This window comes from Podarcis melisellensis, assembly GCF_964234715.1.
Source record: "Podarcis melisellensis genome assembly, chromosome: 1".
NCBI classification, from domain to species: domain Eukaryota; kingdom Metazoa; phylum Chordata; class Lepidosauria; order Squamata; family Lacertidae; genus Podarcis; species Podarcis melisellensis.
The window spans coordinates 132,856,774-132,876,467 of NC_138528.1; the positions used below are offsets into that span (position 1 = coordinate 132,856,774).

The window sequence follows — 19,694 nt, forward strand, 5'->3', positions numbered from 1 at the left end:
GCGGGTGGCGCTGTGGGTTAAAGCCTCAGCGCCTAGGACTTGCCGATCGAAAGGTCGGCGGTTCGAATCCCCGCGGCGGGGTGCGCTCCCGTTGCTCGGTCCCAGCGCCTGCCAACCTAGCAGTTCGAAAGCACCTCCGGGTGCAAGTAGATAAATAGGGACCGCTTTCTAGCGGGAAGGTAAACGGCGTTTCCGTGTGCAGCTCTGGCTCGCCAGAGCAGCAATGTCACGCTGGCCACGTGACCCGGAAGTGTCTTCGGACAGCGCTGGCCCCTGGCCTCTTGAGTGAGATGGGCGCACAACCCCAGAATCTGGCAAGACTGGCCCGTATGGGCAGGGGTACCTTTACCTTTACCTTTTAAGGCAAAGAAATACTTTTTGCGAGTCTAAAGTAGAAACTGCCCTCGCATTACAATCCTAATTCAGCCGGGCTGACCGGAGCTTGCCAGGGAACCACCTCTGGCGGGGAAAATGCTCACACACCCCTTACTTTCCTGTCTGTAGATCTAAAATGCCTCAACCTTAGCTATTTAAACACATTCAAAGTTCTGAAGGGATCATAGAATTGTAGAGTTGGAAGGGACCCAAAGATCATCTAGTCCCACCCTTCCTTCCGTCCCTCCAGAGTTTCTTTCTCACACAGTAGCAAACCCACAGGGGATCCCATCTTAGGCTTCGCTGGGGAGAGCCACGCAGCCTCTCCAGATTTTCCAACTCTCCCTGCATCACTTTGTAAATGAGCCTCCTTCAGCTTCATGCAGCTGACCTTCACTTTTTTCACCTTTCTCTCTGGCCCGAACCCAGACATGTTGGGAGGCTGGGGGCCTCAATGGCGCCACCCCCTGGAGGCTTCAACTGGGGCAGAAGCCCTGGCTAGACCCCACCCCCAGCTGCAGCTCTGCATAATTGACACAGTGCACCCACACCATTTGAATGGCAATGTTTATCAACATTGGAGGGGGGCCCTTGAATATTTTATGGTGGGGGTGAAGGAACCTTTGCCCCCAGGAGTTGGCTCCAAAGGAAGGGAAGGAGAGAGGGTACTTTTCTTTTTTTTCCATTTAATTTTTTATTGCTTACTTCAAAAAGAAAAAGACAAAAGATATATATACACACACACATAAACAAACAAAAATAAGAATCTTACACAATCATACACCAGTAAAGAAAGAAAATAAGAGAAGAAAAAATATATACAAAAACTTAATTTTCACGTTTACTCCTTGTGTGATTATCACTTTCAGGACTTCCTTTAGCTTTCCCGAAAATCATTCGAAGTAATACTTTAAGTTACACATTTCCTAGTATATATTGTCATTATACTTTTTTATATGTATTTCTTAATATACACTGTTCTTATACATTATTTGTACTCCCATTATCTTCAAACAATAACTCATAATCATTTACAGTGCGTCTCTGAATTCCTTTAGCGTTATTTTCCCTTGACTAATAAGTTCCAGATAATCTACGTATTTTCCCCAATCCTTGGTAAATTTTTCAAAAGCACCACTGAAAGCTGAAATTCACTATGCATTCTTCTAACAGTTCCTTCACACTGGCAGGATATCTTTTAGGATTTCTAGCCTTTTCAAGCATAAAAACAAACAATCCACAGTCTGAGTTCTGATCTTCTCTTTCCTCTGATCTTATAGGCATTGTTAAAGTAAAGGTAAAGGTACCCCTGCCCGTACGGGCCAGTCTTGCCAGACTCTGGGGTTGTGCGCCCATCTCACTCAAGAGGCCAGGGGCCAGCGCTGTCCGAAGACACTTCCGGGTCACGTGGCCAGCGTGACATTGCTGCTCTGGCGAGCCAGAGCTGCACACGGAAACGCCGTTTACCTTCCCGCTAGAAAGCGGTCCCTATTTATCTACTTGCACCCGGAGGTGCTTTCGAACTGCTAGGTTGGCAGGCGCTGGGACCGAGCAGCGGGAGCACACCCCGCCGCAGGGATTCGAACCGCCGACCTTTCAATCGGCAAGCCCTAGGCGCTGAGGCTTTAACCCACAGCGCCACCCGCGTCCCAAATAGGCATTGTTAAGTGTCTGTTATTTTGTGATGCAACAGTAAAAGTAATTCAAATGGCAAAGGACACTTCTACAAAAGTCTGATGAAGACAGACATCAAAATCGGACACCCAGACATTCTATTTACCGGGGACGGTACCTAATTTCTGGTGCCTGTCCCTAGTAATCTGTATCTTTATTCCTGTTCTGCCTTTGGGAGAAAATTTGAAGATGCCCTTTTTTAAAAAAGTGTGTGTGCGTGTACACACACACACACACACACACACACGCCTGCATGCACAAGTTTCCTTATTTTGATCCCTTCACAAGACCTAGTCCATAAAACATTAAAAGCAATCCAAATATGTTTAAAAATCAAAGATAAAAGATAAACACACACTCAAACTAAAACAGAAAAAGGAACCAAAAGAGCAGAGTTAAATATGTACTAAATAACAGTACTATGAACACTTACCTGGGAGAAAGAACCGTTGAACTCCATGGGGCTTACTTCTGAGTAGATATAAATTGATGTCATTGTAAAACAGCCGCAGAATTAAAAGCTTGCTGACAAAGATAAATCCTCAGCTGGTGGCAGAACAAAACGTTGCAGATTATGTTTTGATTTGCAGGCAATTGAAGTACAACCGCATCCACTGCAACATTAAACATTTTAGCAAACTTGTGTAAGTTTTTAAGGGAACAATAATGTTTCAGTTAGTAACATGTGTTTCTGAAGCCATACAGAACAAGCTATTGCAGCATAAATGACAACAGTGAAGTTTTTAATGTCTGATGCTTTATTATGTGTTTATATTTTGCTGGAAATCACCCAGAGTGGCTGGCAGCAGCGGGAGGCCCCATTAGCTAATTTCTGAATAAAATTTACACCTGGCAGTGAGCTTTTTCCAGACCAATAGAAACGAATTCAGTTGTTAACTGAAGGTATTTGCATGAACTTCTGGGTCCCCCCTCGGTGTCCATAAATCAAATTTAAAAGTTACACTGATTAGACTGTACGTCATATTACAAAAATTACTCCTTTCTCTACGTATTGGTAAATATTGCTTTGTCAGAAGTAATACATTCCAGATTAAAAGGCATTTTTAGGCCCTTGTTGCACATTCCATAGGAGTGGGAGCGATTTGTGCACCCTCCCCCCCCCAACCTGGAGTTTCATGCGAAGGGAGGGGGGATGCCTCTCCCCCTCCCATGGGACTTGGAAAAAAGGGAGAGAGGAAGCTTATATGTACTTTGTCTTTGAAATATAATGTCAAAAGAAGTAGGAAGGTAGTTCCATCTCGGCTTCCTCTCTTTCCACTTCTCTCAAATGATGACCTTGGACTTGAATGTACTTTCTAAGATTCTTTATCTTTCAGAGTTTAAGCAGTACAAAGCATTGTTTTCCTTACTTCAGTTTATAAGCCAATTTGTTCTTGGTGAATTCCATTTTGTGCTTTCCTGTTTCAGGGTGATTATCTAGCATAAATGGAAATATTATTTCTGCTGCATACATCCCATGCCCTGCTCCCTCCAAAATTAAGAATGAATGAGAAAGAAGGCTTCTTCCTTACCAAGAAACATTAGCAAGAACTACAAAAGCTTGTGACACAAATAGCTTCCTGAGTGCAAGGGTGCAGACGCTTCCCTTCTGAGAGGCAGGTCCAGAGGGCAAAGCAATGACTGTAAATCCACATTTCATGCAGCCCTCTCTGTCCTCCATCCAGACAGGCAGGAGGCATTATCAGAGTTCAGGGACACATTCCAGGCAGGCAGAAACACTCTGGAGATGAATCAGGGTTAAATGGGAGGTGTGAGTAGGGGAGACACTGAGGGTCACAGTCCTCCACCCATGCTTTAGATGGGAGATAACAGATCTCCGTATCTGAATTCATATGGCTTCAGGTTACTGGCAGGTGAGTGTGGCTTGCCCAAAATGGTCTCCTGGACCAAATTCAGAGGCCTAATTGGTCTCGTAGCCTGGAGGCTCTCTGCCACTGGCATAGAGATAATGAATGACATGCTTCCCTTCCCTTTCATAAGGACATAGACACCCCTCAAAGCTGCCACACCACTGTAATAACTGATAGTTGTACAGATGCAATGCAACAACGTCTGATGTTGCACTTCATCAACCGCATCTCGTCCCCGTCTCCATTTTGTTTTGCAAAACCATTAGAAACATAAGGATGTTCTGATATTATCCCATAGCCCTGCTTTTAAAAAGAGTATAGTCATAAGAGTCTCCCCAAGCCCCTGTGACGTGTCTTGTAATCTTTCCATCATATGCAAAGGGAAAAAAAATTGTGGCTACAGGTAATTGTATTTAAACCACACTGTGTTGGCCTTTGTGGGTACTACACATTTCTGTAACATTTCATTGCTATATATTCATGGTGTGGGTGAATGGTAGGGTAGTGATGAAGTGAGGTAGAGAAAAGGGAAATGAGCAAAGGTTAGAGGGTGGAATAACTTTTGTAGGCTTTTTCCTATTCTATTTTTGTAACTGCAAGGTGCCCTGGCAACACTGATTTAACCTGAAGCCTCTCTTCTTTCCACAGTGGGTAAACCTCACAAGTGTAACTACTGCGGACGGAGCTACAAGCAACGCAGCTCTTTGGAGGAGCACAAGGAACGCTGTCACAACTACCTTCAGAATGTCAGTATAGAGGCTGCTGGGCAAGTCATGAGTCACCATGGTGAGTGGAAGCCTCAGTCCTGAGTACTTTTGACAGCACTGATCTCCCTTTCCCCCTTTTTTGTGCTATTCCTAGCAATCCACAAAAGTGAAAGAATTGGGAACATGTACTTAAATAGACCCACGATGATCCAAACATTCAATATAAATTCAAGCCTAAGAAAAATAGTGTAACAAAGACTTGTCGTGAATTATGTTTATTGTTAATTTAGTGCAGTAAGTAGCTATGAATAGGAAAGCTAGCTGCAATGGAGGGGGGGATGCCCCAACAAGGTCAAAGGGGAGGATATAAATGAATTTATCCTGGTCAAGCTACTAGCCATAGGCACACATAATCTCTGAGGAAGCACATGGAGCTGCTCCATGTAATTTAAGTGAAATGTCTGGGCAGCCAATGCAGACAGAAACTCTGTACATGACGGGGCACATGAGGCCAGATCAGGGCAACTGCAAATGGATAAAAAGAATGGGACATTTTGAGGCATGTAACAAGTCATTCATGTGTCTTCACTGAGAACAAATTTCCATCCATTACATCAGTGTCATCTTAGTAAATGTTGCCCCACCAAAACTTTTAATACTGTGGGCACTGCCCACTGTGCCAATGCAGAACATAAAGCATAATAGGAGGCTGACAATTTATCGGCAGCCACTGTAAAAGCACCCATGAAATATTGCACACAAGTCATCTGGATAGTGATGAACTGGCCTGGGCTGCTGATGGAAGTCTGTCCCATGGGATGCTATGAGCAGGGGTGAGGAGGGAGGTGTTGGACCTTGGCTGTAAGTTTGTACCCTGCGCTAATAATCCGTTAGACCTGATCACTCTGATGGTTTGGGCATCTTTCTTTTGGAGTTCCTGTGTATCTGAACTCCTTTGAGCCCTCTGGCTCTGCAGGACATTTCGAAAGACTCAGATCAATGAGCCATGAACAGAAAATCTACTGTACCCACTAACTCCATTCAGACATAATACAAACGGTGGCTTTGCAATAGGGAATGCACACAAGGGATCACATGCTCTCTCTTCCCTGCTTCTGTGCAAGTTCCTTTCCTCCTTGACCTGCTGACTGTCTTCTGCTAAGTATGGTTTGCTGTGATGTCCAAAACCGCAAACTGTGATTAGCATCTTTCTTGCAAACCATGGTTGAAAACACATTTCAAATTAGGGTTTCAAGTTGTGGCTTGGAGGCAAGGTTCTAATATTCTTCCAATATGGGCATCATGGCAAACTAGTCGGCAAAAGGAAAGACCCCAACAAACCCAAGTGAAGGAGACATGCAAGAGGGAAGAGAGTGGGAAGCGCAGGTGCCCATTACAAATGCTCCCAATTGCCAAACCATGCTTCAATGCTAAGTGTGAATTGAGCCACAGTAGCCAATGCTTTGGGGCAACAGTAGCCAGTCCATCAATTCCATTTCAATGAATAGGATTTAAGCTGTGCTGTACTGTGGGCAACTTTGAATCAGGCAACACAAGAATGGGAAAAAGTCACCCCTTCACAACAACTTTTTCTCTAAAACTATGAAGAGAACAGGAACCATAAGTCTGTCAGGAACTGTGGCAATCACAGTTAAATGAAATCAACTAGGCTTTGGTGCTATTTCAGTTTTGATTAATAAGCTTGTTGTGCTGCCCATAGAGATTTCTGGAGCCAGAATTCACAACCCATCATCACTCCTGCGCTGGATTCTGGGGGCCCTCTGAATATTTGTGGAATGTCTGATTTTGTTCTTCGTATGTTTTATTTTTAAAAAGAGTTGCTGAGACTCTTAGCACTCCTGGAAATCACACATCTGCCCTGAAAGACCTTCTCTCTAGTCTTTGATGTGTTGTATCTGGTTGTACCTGGATGATAGCTTTTCAGAGGTCATATAATAACGGTAATTTCCTGCAGTACACCAGTCATGTTTCCTCTCCTGCTATGGTTTCTAGTCAAACTGCTTTATTTATGGAGGCTTGTAATGATTCAGTCTATGATTCCCCTGGAAAGCCCCCAAAGCAGGAAAATCTGGAAGTATATTTATGTAGGTTTCTGGTCCAGCTTTTGTGTGCTGCTATTGTATAGTGCCTATGAAACTTCTCCACCTCTCCAGCCTCAGAGCAGTTTATTCATTATTTTCAGGGGTTAATTTTAGGTTTTTGTAGCATTCAAAAGGATTAGTTCTTATTTGAAGAAGCCCTCATGTCACACACACACCCTTTAATGCATTTGCCTGGGGAAATGTGCTCAAGAGACATACTTGTGCTTTGGGCCATTGTGTTGGTACATCAGTCAATGCACTCTGGCCCCAGAAATTATTGGCTGGCATGCCTAACTTAAATCCTGAATTTAAAGTCTTGTTTCAATATTCTATGACTGTGGTTACACCTGGGCAGGGGAAGAAATAGAGTAGCAGTGAACCTCTGTGTCCCACATTATGAACAGGACTGCTCAGAGCACTACAGACTCAGTCACTATCATTGTGGTTTTCTTTGGTTGTGTTTTATTATCTTGTTGTGCTATGTACTAGCATCCTCAAACATATGTGCACTACGCCTTGCTCGATTGCATGTCCATTGTAAAAATGAGCATTGTAAAAAATGTTGATTTAAATTAAAAACCTAATGCTGAAAACCTCTGTACTCTTACTTCATTGGGAATAAGACCTGTTGAACATAGTGGGCCTTATTTTTAAGAATGCATAGGCACAGGCTGGACAAATTCATAACAATTGCTTAGAAACTTTGAGTTGGTTTTGACTTAAACCCCACACCATCAGAGGGAAACAAGGATGCAGACTTTAATCATCTGCATATCTCAGTCATATTGAAAGAAGTAAATATGAGTTCTGGTTTTTACTGTTGTTATTTGAGCTTTCCAACCTTCCATTTATTTCTTTACTGGCAGTTGGACTCCTGTGGCAAATGAGCGGTCTTTGTGTGTCTCAGCAAGAGCATACTGTGCAATTTAAAAAAAAGAAAGTTTACAAAATAAATGAGGTTCTAACATTTGGCGTTCCTTGGCAGCCAACCCACAAATAGATAAACGGAATGGATTGTCAGTTGGACAGTTTCCATGAGCCAGAGAGTTCCCTCCCACCCCCAGGAATCTTTTACCAGGAAGAAGGAACACACTCTTTTGTGGGTTCTCCTGCCCCTTTTATTTTAAATTTCCAGCATAAAGCTGTGATCACGTCAGTGAAATCAGTGTAAGATGTGATCTACCTGTATTCATAAGCAAAAGGTACTTCTAAAGTTTAATGTGGAAGATCAAATCTCTCCGCCCTCTAATATCAGACATGGGTTGGACCAGGTACAGGTGTTCAGTGGTATTAATATTTTCTGGGTTTCATAGCTAGGCCTGGCTCAAATTAAGTCATGTTTATAGCTCTCTTCTGAATTCCTGCTCTTTTGTCAGTTTCCCCTTTTAATTGTGGGAGTTGGGGGGGGGGTTCATGAAAAGCCATGAGTAGGCAATGAATAATAGGAACTAATCAAAAGTAGTATTCCCTGCAAATCCTTCTCCACAGCCAGTCCCAAGCCAGCGTCAGACCCAGTTCAAGAAGAAGTGTCCCCGATGCAGAGAGCTTGTTTTGCTACAACTGAGCCTTCATGGCAGAACTCTCCCTCTCTCTTGCTGCTCCTGTCTCCAGCTCCACGTGATGAAAATTTACCAAGGTCCTCAGAAGAGAAAATAGTCCAAACAAGTTGTTGCTGTACTTGGACAACCTGATTAGCAACTACATCTGGGGCATTAAAAATTAAATACCATGGGTAGTCGGGTGGAAGTGACGGGTTTTAGCAAAACTGCAGCATGCGGGGAGGGGAGGTTCATTCTTCCCTCCCCAGCTCTGATCCCAGTGAAAACTGCACATGGACACGCAGCCTAGTATTTCATTTTTGAAAACCCCAGATGTGGCAAAGTGTGTTGTTACCTTTTCCCAGGTGAAAACGGGAATGAAAGAGGGAATAGGGTGTTGGGGAGGGAGGCAAAGTGGACATTTTTAATGGTTGGATAAGCTGAGGAAATAATAGGCATACTTAGTTTTAGCAGTCTCAATAGGAAATGGGGGTTTTGATGAGACATTTGAAGGATGAGAGGGAGAGGCAACGTCACACAGGTGTATTTGGAGGAGAGAATCTCCAGTCCTGAGAAGAGCAACAAAGGAGGAAGTATGGAGTCTTCTGCAGGAGTGGGAAGTTTCTGGTAGGCTAAAGGCCTGCTTTCACCTCGAGAAGACTAGCTCTGCCTATCTAGAGGTGAACAGAAAAGGAAGGAAGACAGAAAAAAGGTTGGGGGCTTCTCTCAGACGCAATCTTCACTAAATAAGAAAGCTCCTGGATGACATATAAATTAGAGTGATTTATCAGAGTGTTTTCCTGGAAACCTGTTTTTCTTCTGTGCCAGATTGTTGTGAGAAGTGCAAACAGAACAAAAGCAATGGGTGGGGGGTGGGCGTACAGCAGCATAGCTTTATACCAACTTCATAAAGACTTACCAAAAAAAAAAAAAAGTTCCCAAATCATTCTAGCCTAAGTGTTCCTATTTTACTTCCATAGCCTCTGGAATTCAGGAGGACTGAAATGGCTTAAACAGTTGAGCTGCTTTTCTGCCTAAGGGAGAAAAAAATTCAGTGCCATTGCTCCACCCTTCAGCTGTATAGATAAATATCATAACTATTTATTTATAAAGTATTTGCCTTACTATGAGTATCAGATCAGAGGCAGGGCATCTAAAGAGGACTGGTTTTGGGGAGCTGCAAGTTGCATGGCTAAACTCCTGGATTTTCAAAATGTGTGTCCCACTAAGCTGAATGCAGCCCGGTCCTGTTTGGCAGCTCTTCGGGGGCTTCCTAAGCCACCTGTGCTTGTTGCAGGCCCAGAGCTGCAGAAACTTGCAAACATCTGGCAAGCCACAAAATGTGGCTGGTGACATGCTCAGCTTGATGGGTTACGTATTGTGCAGGCATATCTTATATTCTGTTGGAAGTAACAGAGCAATATGAAATTGAAAATAGTTCAGATGATTTTAGGGAGCCAGTAAATGGATAAAACTTCTGGATAAAACTTTTTCTCCAAGGTAGTATTGTCATTGTAAAGGGGACTGTTTTGTTGTTCTGGTGGTGGTAACTTCATTTGGAAGAATTATTAGCCAAATACATGGGGAAAGACGAATGAATTCTGCATTTTCAATTGTAGTCTTTAGCTTTGTTCCTCTAGTCATTTTTGCTAGTTTCATACGTTGAACTATCTTGTCTGGATCTTATAGAATAGTCAGTATGAAAGTGTTGCAATAATTCGCATTTAGTGCAGCCCTATGTCCTATGTTCAGTCTGAATTCACTAAACCAGGAGGACAGAATTGTGGTGGTGGTAAGACCCACTTCCAACCTACACACAATTCAGGAAACTGTCAAAACAGACCCCTTGTCAGGACAAATAGTGAGACATACAGGTTTTGTTCTGACTGTCACCTTTCTAGTGTCTGCACATGACTCAGAGGTGAGGTTGGCCACTGTGATATTGTTCTTCGCTCTTGTGCATTACACCAAACATACTAGCTGTCTAAAAAGGGTGCCCCTTTAGTTAACCTAAATGTAAATGGTGTGCTTATCTCAATAGTTCCGTGGTGTGCCCCTTTCCCCTGCCATTTTGTGGGATTCTTGAAGGGCTGCTGCCATGTTGTCTTGGTAGCCAGTTTGCTAACAGCCCCTTGTTTCAGAAGACGGAGCTCACTATGCCAGGATAAAGGAATCCTGTATGCAGCAGCAGGGTCCTGGTTCAGGGAGTGACCCTTGGTGTCAGAAAGGCTGGTAGAAATGCACAAATGCCCCTGTTTTCATCTCTGTAGTGCAGGATAGGCTGTTTTGCTTTGCAAAGAAATATACTTCTCAAAGTTCTTGACAGAATCATTTTTTCAGGAAATAGGAGTATGTAATTCTGATGGCCTTACGGTCAGCATATCCAGCCTGAGAGAGCATGTGCAGAAGGAGGATCGATGAATATCTTTGTATATACAGCTGCTTTGTATATACAGCTGCACACAAGGGATCTCTCCTGGCAACTGGGAAGTTGCTTGTCTAGGTTTCCATCATGAAGAGGGAGTCAGTGTACAGTTGAACATATGTCTACTCCATGCATGCAATTTACAGAATGCACATAGATGGGGAGAGATGGATCCAGCCAATGTGATCGTGTTTCTCTCACTCCTGCATCCATTCACTCACCCTGGATATGTTGTGAGAGCAGGGCTGTAAACCTGGGATGTTTTTCTTCTGCTTTCCTTTCTGTCTGAAGAAAAGGTTACATACCTTCACTCACTCACTCTTTCTTCCTTGGCCTACCCCCACCTACTGTATCCAGTCCCTCTCCCACTATGCCTTTGTTTAGATTACTCCATCTAGGCTTCATATTTTTCACCTTTCCAGACCCTTCAATACTCAGGCAGTCTAGGGTTGTCAGCTCCACTCACTACTGGGTAGAGGAACCATAGAATTTTGGAGCTGTGCTGCATGCTGGTGGACGTGGAGCCATTTTATAAATAAGCAATAGCAAACAGACAGATTTATTTTTTTTTGCTTCGTTTCAGATAATAAATACAAAAGTATTTTAAAATGGCAGTTTCTCATTGTGTGTGATTAGTATGTGCACTGCTTAACCTTAAGCATCATTTCTTTGATTCATAAGCAGAATGAATAAACTGGGGGGATTCCGGAAAACATGTGGCATGTTATTTATGTAGTGCATAAACATGGTGTCAGTCTGATGTTGCTGGACTTCAAGACCCACAATCCTTGACCACCACATGCTGGAGTTCAGGAACGTTTGGAGTGCACACCATGTTGACTCCTCCTAATGTGGTGGCTTGTAGAGGCAATTCACATATCCGTAGCTTTTAATCTAGCTCACCAATCCCAGATCTCCTTTCCCCAATAGTGGAGTTGTTTCTTCATGCTCCACAGCCACCTTCAGTTGCAAAGAGCCCTTGCCCAGAAGGTTATTAGAACCAAAGGCCAAGAGCCTCATTAAACGACTCCCCAGACTTTCTAGTGCTTTTATGGGCACACATTGACTAATTATAGTTTGCAAACCTCAAAAATGTTGACCACTTTTATTTACTTAATTTCTCCTGGAAGTGTAGGTAGCTCTATCTGATTTGGCTTTTTGGTTTTATGTAGTATCTACTATGGAAGATGGTAAGGAGCAAGATCCTGGGATGGACAACAATGTTACTCTGGTGCCTTTTGAAAGACCTGCTGTTATAGAGAAGCTGACAAGCAACATGGGAAAGCGTAAAAGCTCCACCCCACAGAAGTTTGTGGGTAAGCGTCAGATGAGCATGTTGTTGTTTGTAGCCAAAAAAGGGGGTAGTTCATTGTTATATCCTAAGCTCTTAAATGTTCTAATGTAGGGATGGCACAATCAGAATGAGACATACCTGGGGGAGGGGGGAGCTGAGGATTAGAGAAGTGCATAGGCTATGGGGCCAGAGCCATGCAATTTGACCTGCAGTATAGAACCCAGGAACTGCTGAAAGCCGAAGATTCATTCATATATACATACCAGATTGCTTAAGAGCTCCACAGAGGACATTTGCTTACTCTGTGATAGGCAAAATTTTAAAAAAAACCATATTCCATTTCTAGTAGTGTTTCCCTAACAGTGTTATGTGGTACAACACTGTTCTGATACACACTGTTAAAAGAGTGCTGTTTCTTTAGTTCTGTCTGAACTACAGCTGGCCTCTTCTTAGTGTAGAATGACATTTTCTCATATATTTCCAGAGCTATCAGCGATATCGGATAGGCTGCTCAATCAATTGTGCACGCACACACATTTTGTTTCTGTTATTAAGAAGACCTAGAAAGGTGGGTGCAGGAGAATCTTCAAGTTTCCAGGCACACAGTCGATGGCCAGGAGTGGCCGGCGCAGTGGGCCAGAGCTGCCACTGGCCTCCGGACAGCTATGTCATTGCTGCTTACCACAGTGGTTTGGGGGCAGGGCAGCTGACCTCCCCCCTGTTCCACCCTGTGGGAGGCAACACCACACCAGCTACTCCTCTGTATGATTGACATGGCTGGCCTTTGTATATGGTCATATGAAAGGATATAAGATGTTAGGGAATAGGTAAGAAACCCAGCTGGATGGACTGAGCGGGATAGATAGTGGGGAAAGACTAGGAGTGCAGGGGCATTGCTAGGGGGTAGCCCACTGGTGTGTCCCCCCCCCCCATTTTGTTTTGTTTTACTTTTTAAGAAGAAGCTACTTTGCTTTACAGGGGCCTAGTCACCCACCATCTTACTTTGTTCAGAGAGCTGAACTTACATCTATATATGCAACTTAGCATATATGATTTTTATAAAAATTGTTGTTGTGCCTGTGCCCGAGTCTCTTAAGCTCCTGGGGGAAATATATTAGTTGCACTTGAAGTAAATGTTGGGAAAATCACACACTTAACAGTTTTTGCATGAAGCTTCATTGCACGCTCTGAATAAATAGAGGTATAAAAGAATTTCCCCCACAAGATGTTCACAGCCCCAGTTCTCTAGCTGTGGGTTCAGAGGATACGGGAGTCCTTCCACAGGACAATTGGTAATAGATAGCTTTGTGAGCAGTGGGAGGAGAATTTTCAACTAGAAAAGGCTGCGAGGTGAACTTCAGGTGTATCCCTCTCTCTTACTTGTCTTTAAAGATTTGTTCTGTTGACTGAGTCACATGGTGGTTCAAACTCTAGTCTTGCATTTATGTAGACATTTTGCCTACCCTGTCATTGGGTGCTTATGCTGTCCTGGCATGTGAGCCATAGCAACGCCATTCCTTCCAGTACCATTTGTTCCATAATGCGAGAAACCCAGAACCACAAGGGCAGGATCCATATTGGGATTCCCCCTCCTCCTGCTCCTCACATCAGCACTAGCCCATTTTCCAAAGGATTAAAGTGACCCTGTACTTTGCATGTTGTTTTGATGGCAAACAACAGATCAGCACTACTGAAGTTCCCATGCCATCAAGGTAGCATAAGAACTCCGTGTGAAGTTCAGTATGAGAAACATTTTTTACTTTATCCTTGTGAAATTTTAATCATAATTATGGCTGTTATATAGATGAGGAATTGAGGCACCAAGAGTTGTATGTGAGCCAGTAACACTTGGTGTACATGGAGAGGAAATGACCCAAGTCAAAGTTTGTTTCATGTTCAGTGGAGTAGACAATTTTGTTCATAATAGATAATCATGTGTAAAACAATGTGCCCAGTTATTTTTTAAAAAAATGTTTGCAAATTCCAAAATGGCATCATGGTAATTATGAGAAGGGCCATAATCATTTATACTCTCTTCTTCTTCTTCTTCTTCTTCTTCTTCTTCTTCTTCTTCTTCGGCGATCACTCGTAGCCGAGTAAGATTGTCTTCCATAAACACGGTTTTAACAATGAGTCCGTAAGTGACTGTGGAGGCGAATTCTGGATCCACATGTCCTTCCACAGTGGAGACATTGGTTTCCGGATGGGAGTAAATCATGGTGTGGATTTGCCCAGCGTGCCTTCCTCTTAGGATGTTTCTCCCGTACGTCCTGAGTTCAAGTGTCTTCAAAGCCCGCAACACCTTTGGTCAAGGCTGTTCTCCAACTGGAGCACTTGCAGGCCAGTGTTTCCCAGTTGTCAGTGTTTATACTACATTTTTTTAAGATTTGCCTTGAGACAGTCTTTAAACCTCTTTTCTTGACCACCAGCATTACACTTTCCATTTTTAAGTTCGGAATACAGTAGTTGCTTTGGAAAACGATCATCAGGCATCTGCACAACATGACCAGTCCTTAACAACACATTAATGTTCAGAACCCATTTTAAAAAGTGCATTATTTCTTTTCAACAACTGGGGGAATGAAGCTGAGAGACAGTTACCTTTCTTGCTTTTATCTACTAGGTTCATAAAGCTTAGGTGAAATTTGATTTCAGATTGGTTAGCCAGCCACCCCCAACCCCAGCACAATGGGCACCAACTAGCAGATGATACAATAGATCTGGAATTTCAGAGAAAGGTGTCACACTCTGGCACAGAGACAGCTAGAAGCACGGGCCCTTCTAGTCAGTAGACTGACCTTTCACTCTCCGGTGAAACCTGCAGGTGGTATTCTGAGCTGAGCAATCTCAGTGTTACGGTTGAAATTTCAGAAGAAAGGAAGGAAAGTGTCATGCTTCCAATGTAGGAAAAAGTTGAAACAGACTAAATAAGACCTGATAATCAGTATTCATGTCACAGAGTGAAATTGAGTGAAACTAATGTCTGTTCCCCCACCTTGATAATACAAGTTTAACCCTAAAACCTTCACAAGACAAGGAACAGTGTGCATGTAAATTTCTTCTGATGCTGTATTAAAAACAGTCAGTTTTAGCAACATACTAATACAATATTTTTACCTTTTTCCATTGTACAAGGGTCATTCAGTTAGAGAATTACAACTATACAGTGATAGCTATTTTAAAAAAATCCTTCTGTGGTAGCATTTTAGCAGCTCTATGGCAGCATGTTTCTGACTAAAAACACTTGTGAACATTACATTTGTTGAAGGGCACCAGTGTGAATTTATGGGCGCAACTTCACCTTGGAAACAAGGGGATGGGAAGAAGGACAGTGTTTTCCAGATGGCATAATATGATGTGGTTAATTGGATCTCAGTAGCTAGTTACTTTAGCTAATGGAGCAGTTATTATGGCAGTAAAGGATAGAAAAGTATATCATTTTAATCATAGTGAAAATTCCTCAACTAGGCAACATATTAGGGTTTGAAAACCTGCAGTGAATAATGCTCTTCAGACTGACGAGCTTGCTTGGATTTATGAACTAAAAAATAGTTTACCCTTTATGCATATAACATAGTTTTTTAAAAAAACTTATTTTCTTGAATAATTTTGTGGTTTTTATGAGGAGTGTGATGAGCAGCCATCAATTTATTAATGACTGCTTCTGAATCATATTGGTACCCTGACCACTTTGGCACACAGAATCTTACCCATGTTACAATCTGAGATGCCAGGGCTTGTTTCAAAAGTTGATAATCCCAGGTCATTATCATGAATCATAATTTAAAGGGGGAGGGGGACAAGATGATGTCCCTGTGGCACTTGAGAGCATTGTTCCAATCCTTCCGCAGTCTCTACTGGAATGAAGACACAAAACATTATTTGGTGATATTTGGTGTGTATGGCACCCAAGATTCAGCTTGTATCTGTAGTTGTGAGGTCTTTTTTTTTTAAATCCAATATATTTCTGAGTTGCTCTTTGCTCTCCCTGCTTCAGTCTGTATCAGGTTCCAAGCTGATGTGCAGAAAGGGTTCCCCCTTCACTGTAATGGTGAATCGGAAAATGACTATAATAACTGTTCCCTCTTTTGGCCAAAGTGAATAAAAGTTTCAGGCACAGGAACCTCTCCAGAGTATGTTAAGCCTGCCAAATTGCAGACAAATAGGTTCAGGGGCATTTTTGAGGGAAAGAAAAGTGATCATTTTCTTCTATAATCCATATTAGTTTCATATATTGGAAGTGAGGGCAAGGGTTTGTCGCTTGGTCTTCATTTATTATAATAAGAGGTAGCCATTCTTGGTGTGTATTCTTGCCTGAACATTAAAAAGAAAACATCTGCATCTTCACCCTTGCAGACCTTCAATCCTTGCCCCAGCTTGGTCAGATGTTTCCTGCTGGATGTCCCCTGACTTGGGGTAGCTGCATTGCCATCCGTGTGTCCCCATCCCAGCTAAAGGCGGGGGGGGGGGAGTGAGCAAAACTGCCATTGCTAGAGGGCCAGCATTCCCATTCACTATTTAGGAGTATTTTAAAGATATACATGGTGTATTTTATGTTTGTATGTTTCCTTCAGGTTTGGCAAGAGGCATGGAAATATAAATGTGAAGTGAGAATTAGCTCACATTGATCCTATCCACATTTTGAGCAAAGTATACTGAAGTGCATTAACCACTTTGTGGAACCTTTGTATTGGTTATGGACTGAAGTTACAAGCTCTAAACCACAGAAACTGTATTCAGACATTAGCAAGGGGAAGAAGCAACACGGGGTCAGCCAGGTCATGCATTCAGCACCATTCCCAAGGCCATGTAAATCTCCCAGCTCCTCCTGTAATGAGAGTGGACTTATGCAGAAGGAATCCTTTCGTGACCATTGATACTTCCTATGAAGCTGAGAACCCCTAAAATATCAGGGTTCTTAGTCATGGGCGAAGCCTTCATGGATGCAAAAGGCTCCCTGCTACAGAAATTCACTCTTATCATGAGAGAGGCCAAGAGTGACCTTGGAAATGGGCCTAAACACACAGTCCCATCGCTCCACTGCATTGCAGTGCCACGGAAAGAATGTAGTTGGTCAAGGGAGCTGTGGACTCAAAAAGATCGAAAACCATCGGGCTAGAGTGTTAAGTCAAACTGAAAATCCATAGGATGATTTCCCCCATTCCTTTTTCACTTTGATTCCACTCTTGCTAATTTAGTGTCATAAATTTAATTTAATAAATTTAATAATGTAATAAATTTAATTTAGTTCAGAGTCCTGCCTGACAAAATGGATGCACAAAACATCTCTGTATTTTCATGTTTAATAACAGATTGTTTCTCTATTGTTGTTCTTTTCATGTAGGTGAGAAGCTCATAAGATATGGTTACCCTGATATACATTTTGACACGAACTTGCCCTATGAGAGAGATACTGAGCTGATGCAGACTCACATGATGGACCAAGCGATCAACAACGCCATTTCTTACCTTGGGGCAGAGGCACTTCACCCCCTGATGCAGCACACGCCAAGCACAATTCCTGATGTAGCCCCCGTCATAAGTTCAGCTTATGCTCAGGTCTACAACCCTAACAGGATAGAAAGACCAATGAGCAGAGAAACTACTGACAGCAATGAAAACAACATGGATGGCCCCATCTCCCTCATCAGACCAAAGAGTCAGCCCCAGGAAAGAGAGGCTTCTCCCAGCAATAGTTGCCTGGATTCCTCTGACTCAGAGAGCAGCCACGAAGACCACCAGTCCTACCAGGAAAACCCTGCCTTAAATCCCAAAAGGAAGCAAAGCCCAGCTTACATGAAGGAGGACTCCAAGGCTTTGGATGTCACAAAAGCATCTAAGGGCTCTTTAAAGGATATCTACAAAGTTTTCAATGGAGAAGGAGAGCAGATAAGGGCCTTTAAGTGTGAGCACTGCCGAGTTCTTTTCCTAGACCATGTCATGTACACTATCCACATGGGGTGTCATGGCTATCGGGACCCATTAGAATGCAACATTTGTGGCTACCGGAGCCAGGACCGATATGAGTTCTCCTCGCACATTGTTCGAGGAGAGCACACGTTCCACTAGGCCTTCTCTTCCAAAGGGGACTCTGAGGTGGGGGGCGGGGACCCACAGACACTGCACATGAAGAAATACTGCACTTACAATTCCACTTTTCCTCAGACGTTGACACACCTTTTGTTGTTGTTGTTGTTATTTTTGTTGCTTTTTTAAAAAAAAAAACTTTATTTTTGTTGTTAACCTTACTGGACCCAGTCTCACTTGGTACCAGTGGTAAGGAAGAAAGGAAGGAAATAAGGAAGGCAAGGGACTAGAGTAGTTCTGTTGTTATTGTTGCTTTTGCTCTGAAAACTGGTGTTAACTGTTTCAGTGGAAATTGAAAGGCAGTCCATTTCTGTCAGGTTTTTTTCTCTGTACGTTTTGTAATACCTTGGGTACTGCTGAACTCTACTAGGTGCTCTAACGTCTTAGCAAATTGTCAGCATTTGGTAAACAATTTCAGGTAAACACATTTCAGAGGAAAGCCCTTTCAAATATGTAGATACATTTTGGGGGTTGAGAATTGGGAGTGGAATATTATTTTGCAAAATTGTCCATCATGGGTGTGAGGAGGTTTAGTATAAAGCCAACCCAAATTCTTTAGATTTAGGAGCACAAGCAAATATTCACTCAGACATTACTTCCTACAGTGAACTACTTTCCTTGGGGTTCTGTGTTGCTTTTCTTGAATATAAATGAAATGCTTAGGTTTAATACTGAAACAATAAAATAGAAGCTTGATTTTATATTTATGACGAGACATCCTGCAGGACACTTGGAAGTCCTACAATATTATTTTACTCATCCTGACATGCACTTTTAAAACAAAGGGCAAGAGAATTACTGAGATGTTCTTGTGTCATAAATATTAATTTCCCAGCTTCATCCAGGCACTTAATTAGTTGGGCCCTGTGTACAATGAAAGATATTTTCAAATCCTAGTGGAGCTCTATGCATGTTTACTCAGAAGTAAGCTCCATTGAGTTCAGCAGGAGTTTCCTTCCTAGTAAGTGTGCTTAGGAATGCAGTTTTAGAGGTGCAAATGTCAAGTTTTATGTAACAGATTCTGCTGCTTAACAGTCTTGGGCATACTAATCAGAAATGCATTTTAATGATGAAATGTTTCTATTTTTCATTTTATTCTCTGCAGTGTTAATTGCTCAACAGCCATCTAAAATTAGACTTAAAGTTAGCAAAGCATCATGGATTGGGGTTGCTTCTGTCATTCTGAATGCTGTGTGGCAGTTGGTGGGGTGGCACTGCTTATCTGACCTCCTGCCACTGCTCCACCATTGCCTCCCCCCTCCCACTCCTGGTATGTCCCAGCAACTGCAGGGACAGGGTGTCTGGGAAGCAGCCCCACCCCTCCAACCTGATCTTACTGCAGTGGCGCTTGATTCATGTTTCAGTCAACATTTCTAGTTTACATATGCAAAGATTTCCAGAGAATATTAGAACTGCTTCACACATGGCATTTTTTCTACACAAATTTTGGGTTGGGGGGCACTTCCATGTTTTGTAAAAAATTCACAAATGTCTATTTTGCCACAAGTAAACATATGAAACCCATGGTATGTGGTTTCCATCTATCTAGCCATAATAAAATAGATACTTGTTTCATGAATGACAGTATATGTAACAATAAATGGAATTCTTACAACATACA

General features: G+C 42.6%; 1 protein-coding gene across 6 annotated transcripts in view; it reads left to right on the forward strand.

Annotated features, from left to right (window-relative positions):
• The window catches only part of IKZF2 (IKAROS family zinc finger 2), a 97,915-nt gene extending 78,607 nt beyond the window's left edge, over positions 1 to 19,308 (forward strand). For 4 of the 6 annotated variants that reach the window (XM_081929027.1, XM_081929028.1, XM_081929029.1 and 1 more), the window contains exons 6-8: positions 4,569 to 4,706; positions 11,865 to 12,008; positions 17,331 to 19,308. In XM_081929027.1, coding sequence (XP_081785153.1) covers positions 4,569 to 4,706; positions 11,865 to 12,008; positions 17,331 to 18,055 — 1,007 coding nt within the window. In that variant the 3' untranslated portion in view covers positions 18,056 to 19,308. The remainder of the gene's footprint in view (positions 1 to 4,568; positions 4,707 to 11,864; positions 12,009 to 17,330) is intronic. The other 2 variants (XM_081929031.1, XM_081929030.1) reach the window with 1 other exon arrangement.
• The last annotated feature ends 386 nt before the right edge of the window (positions 19,309 to 19,694 follow it).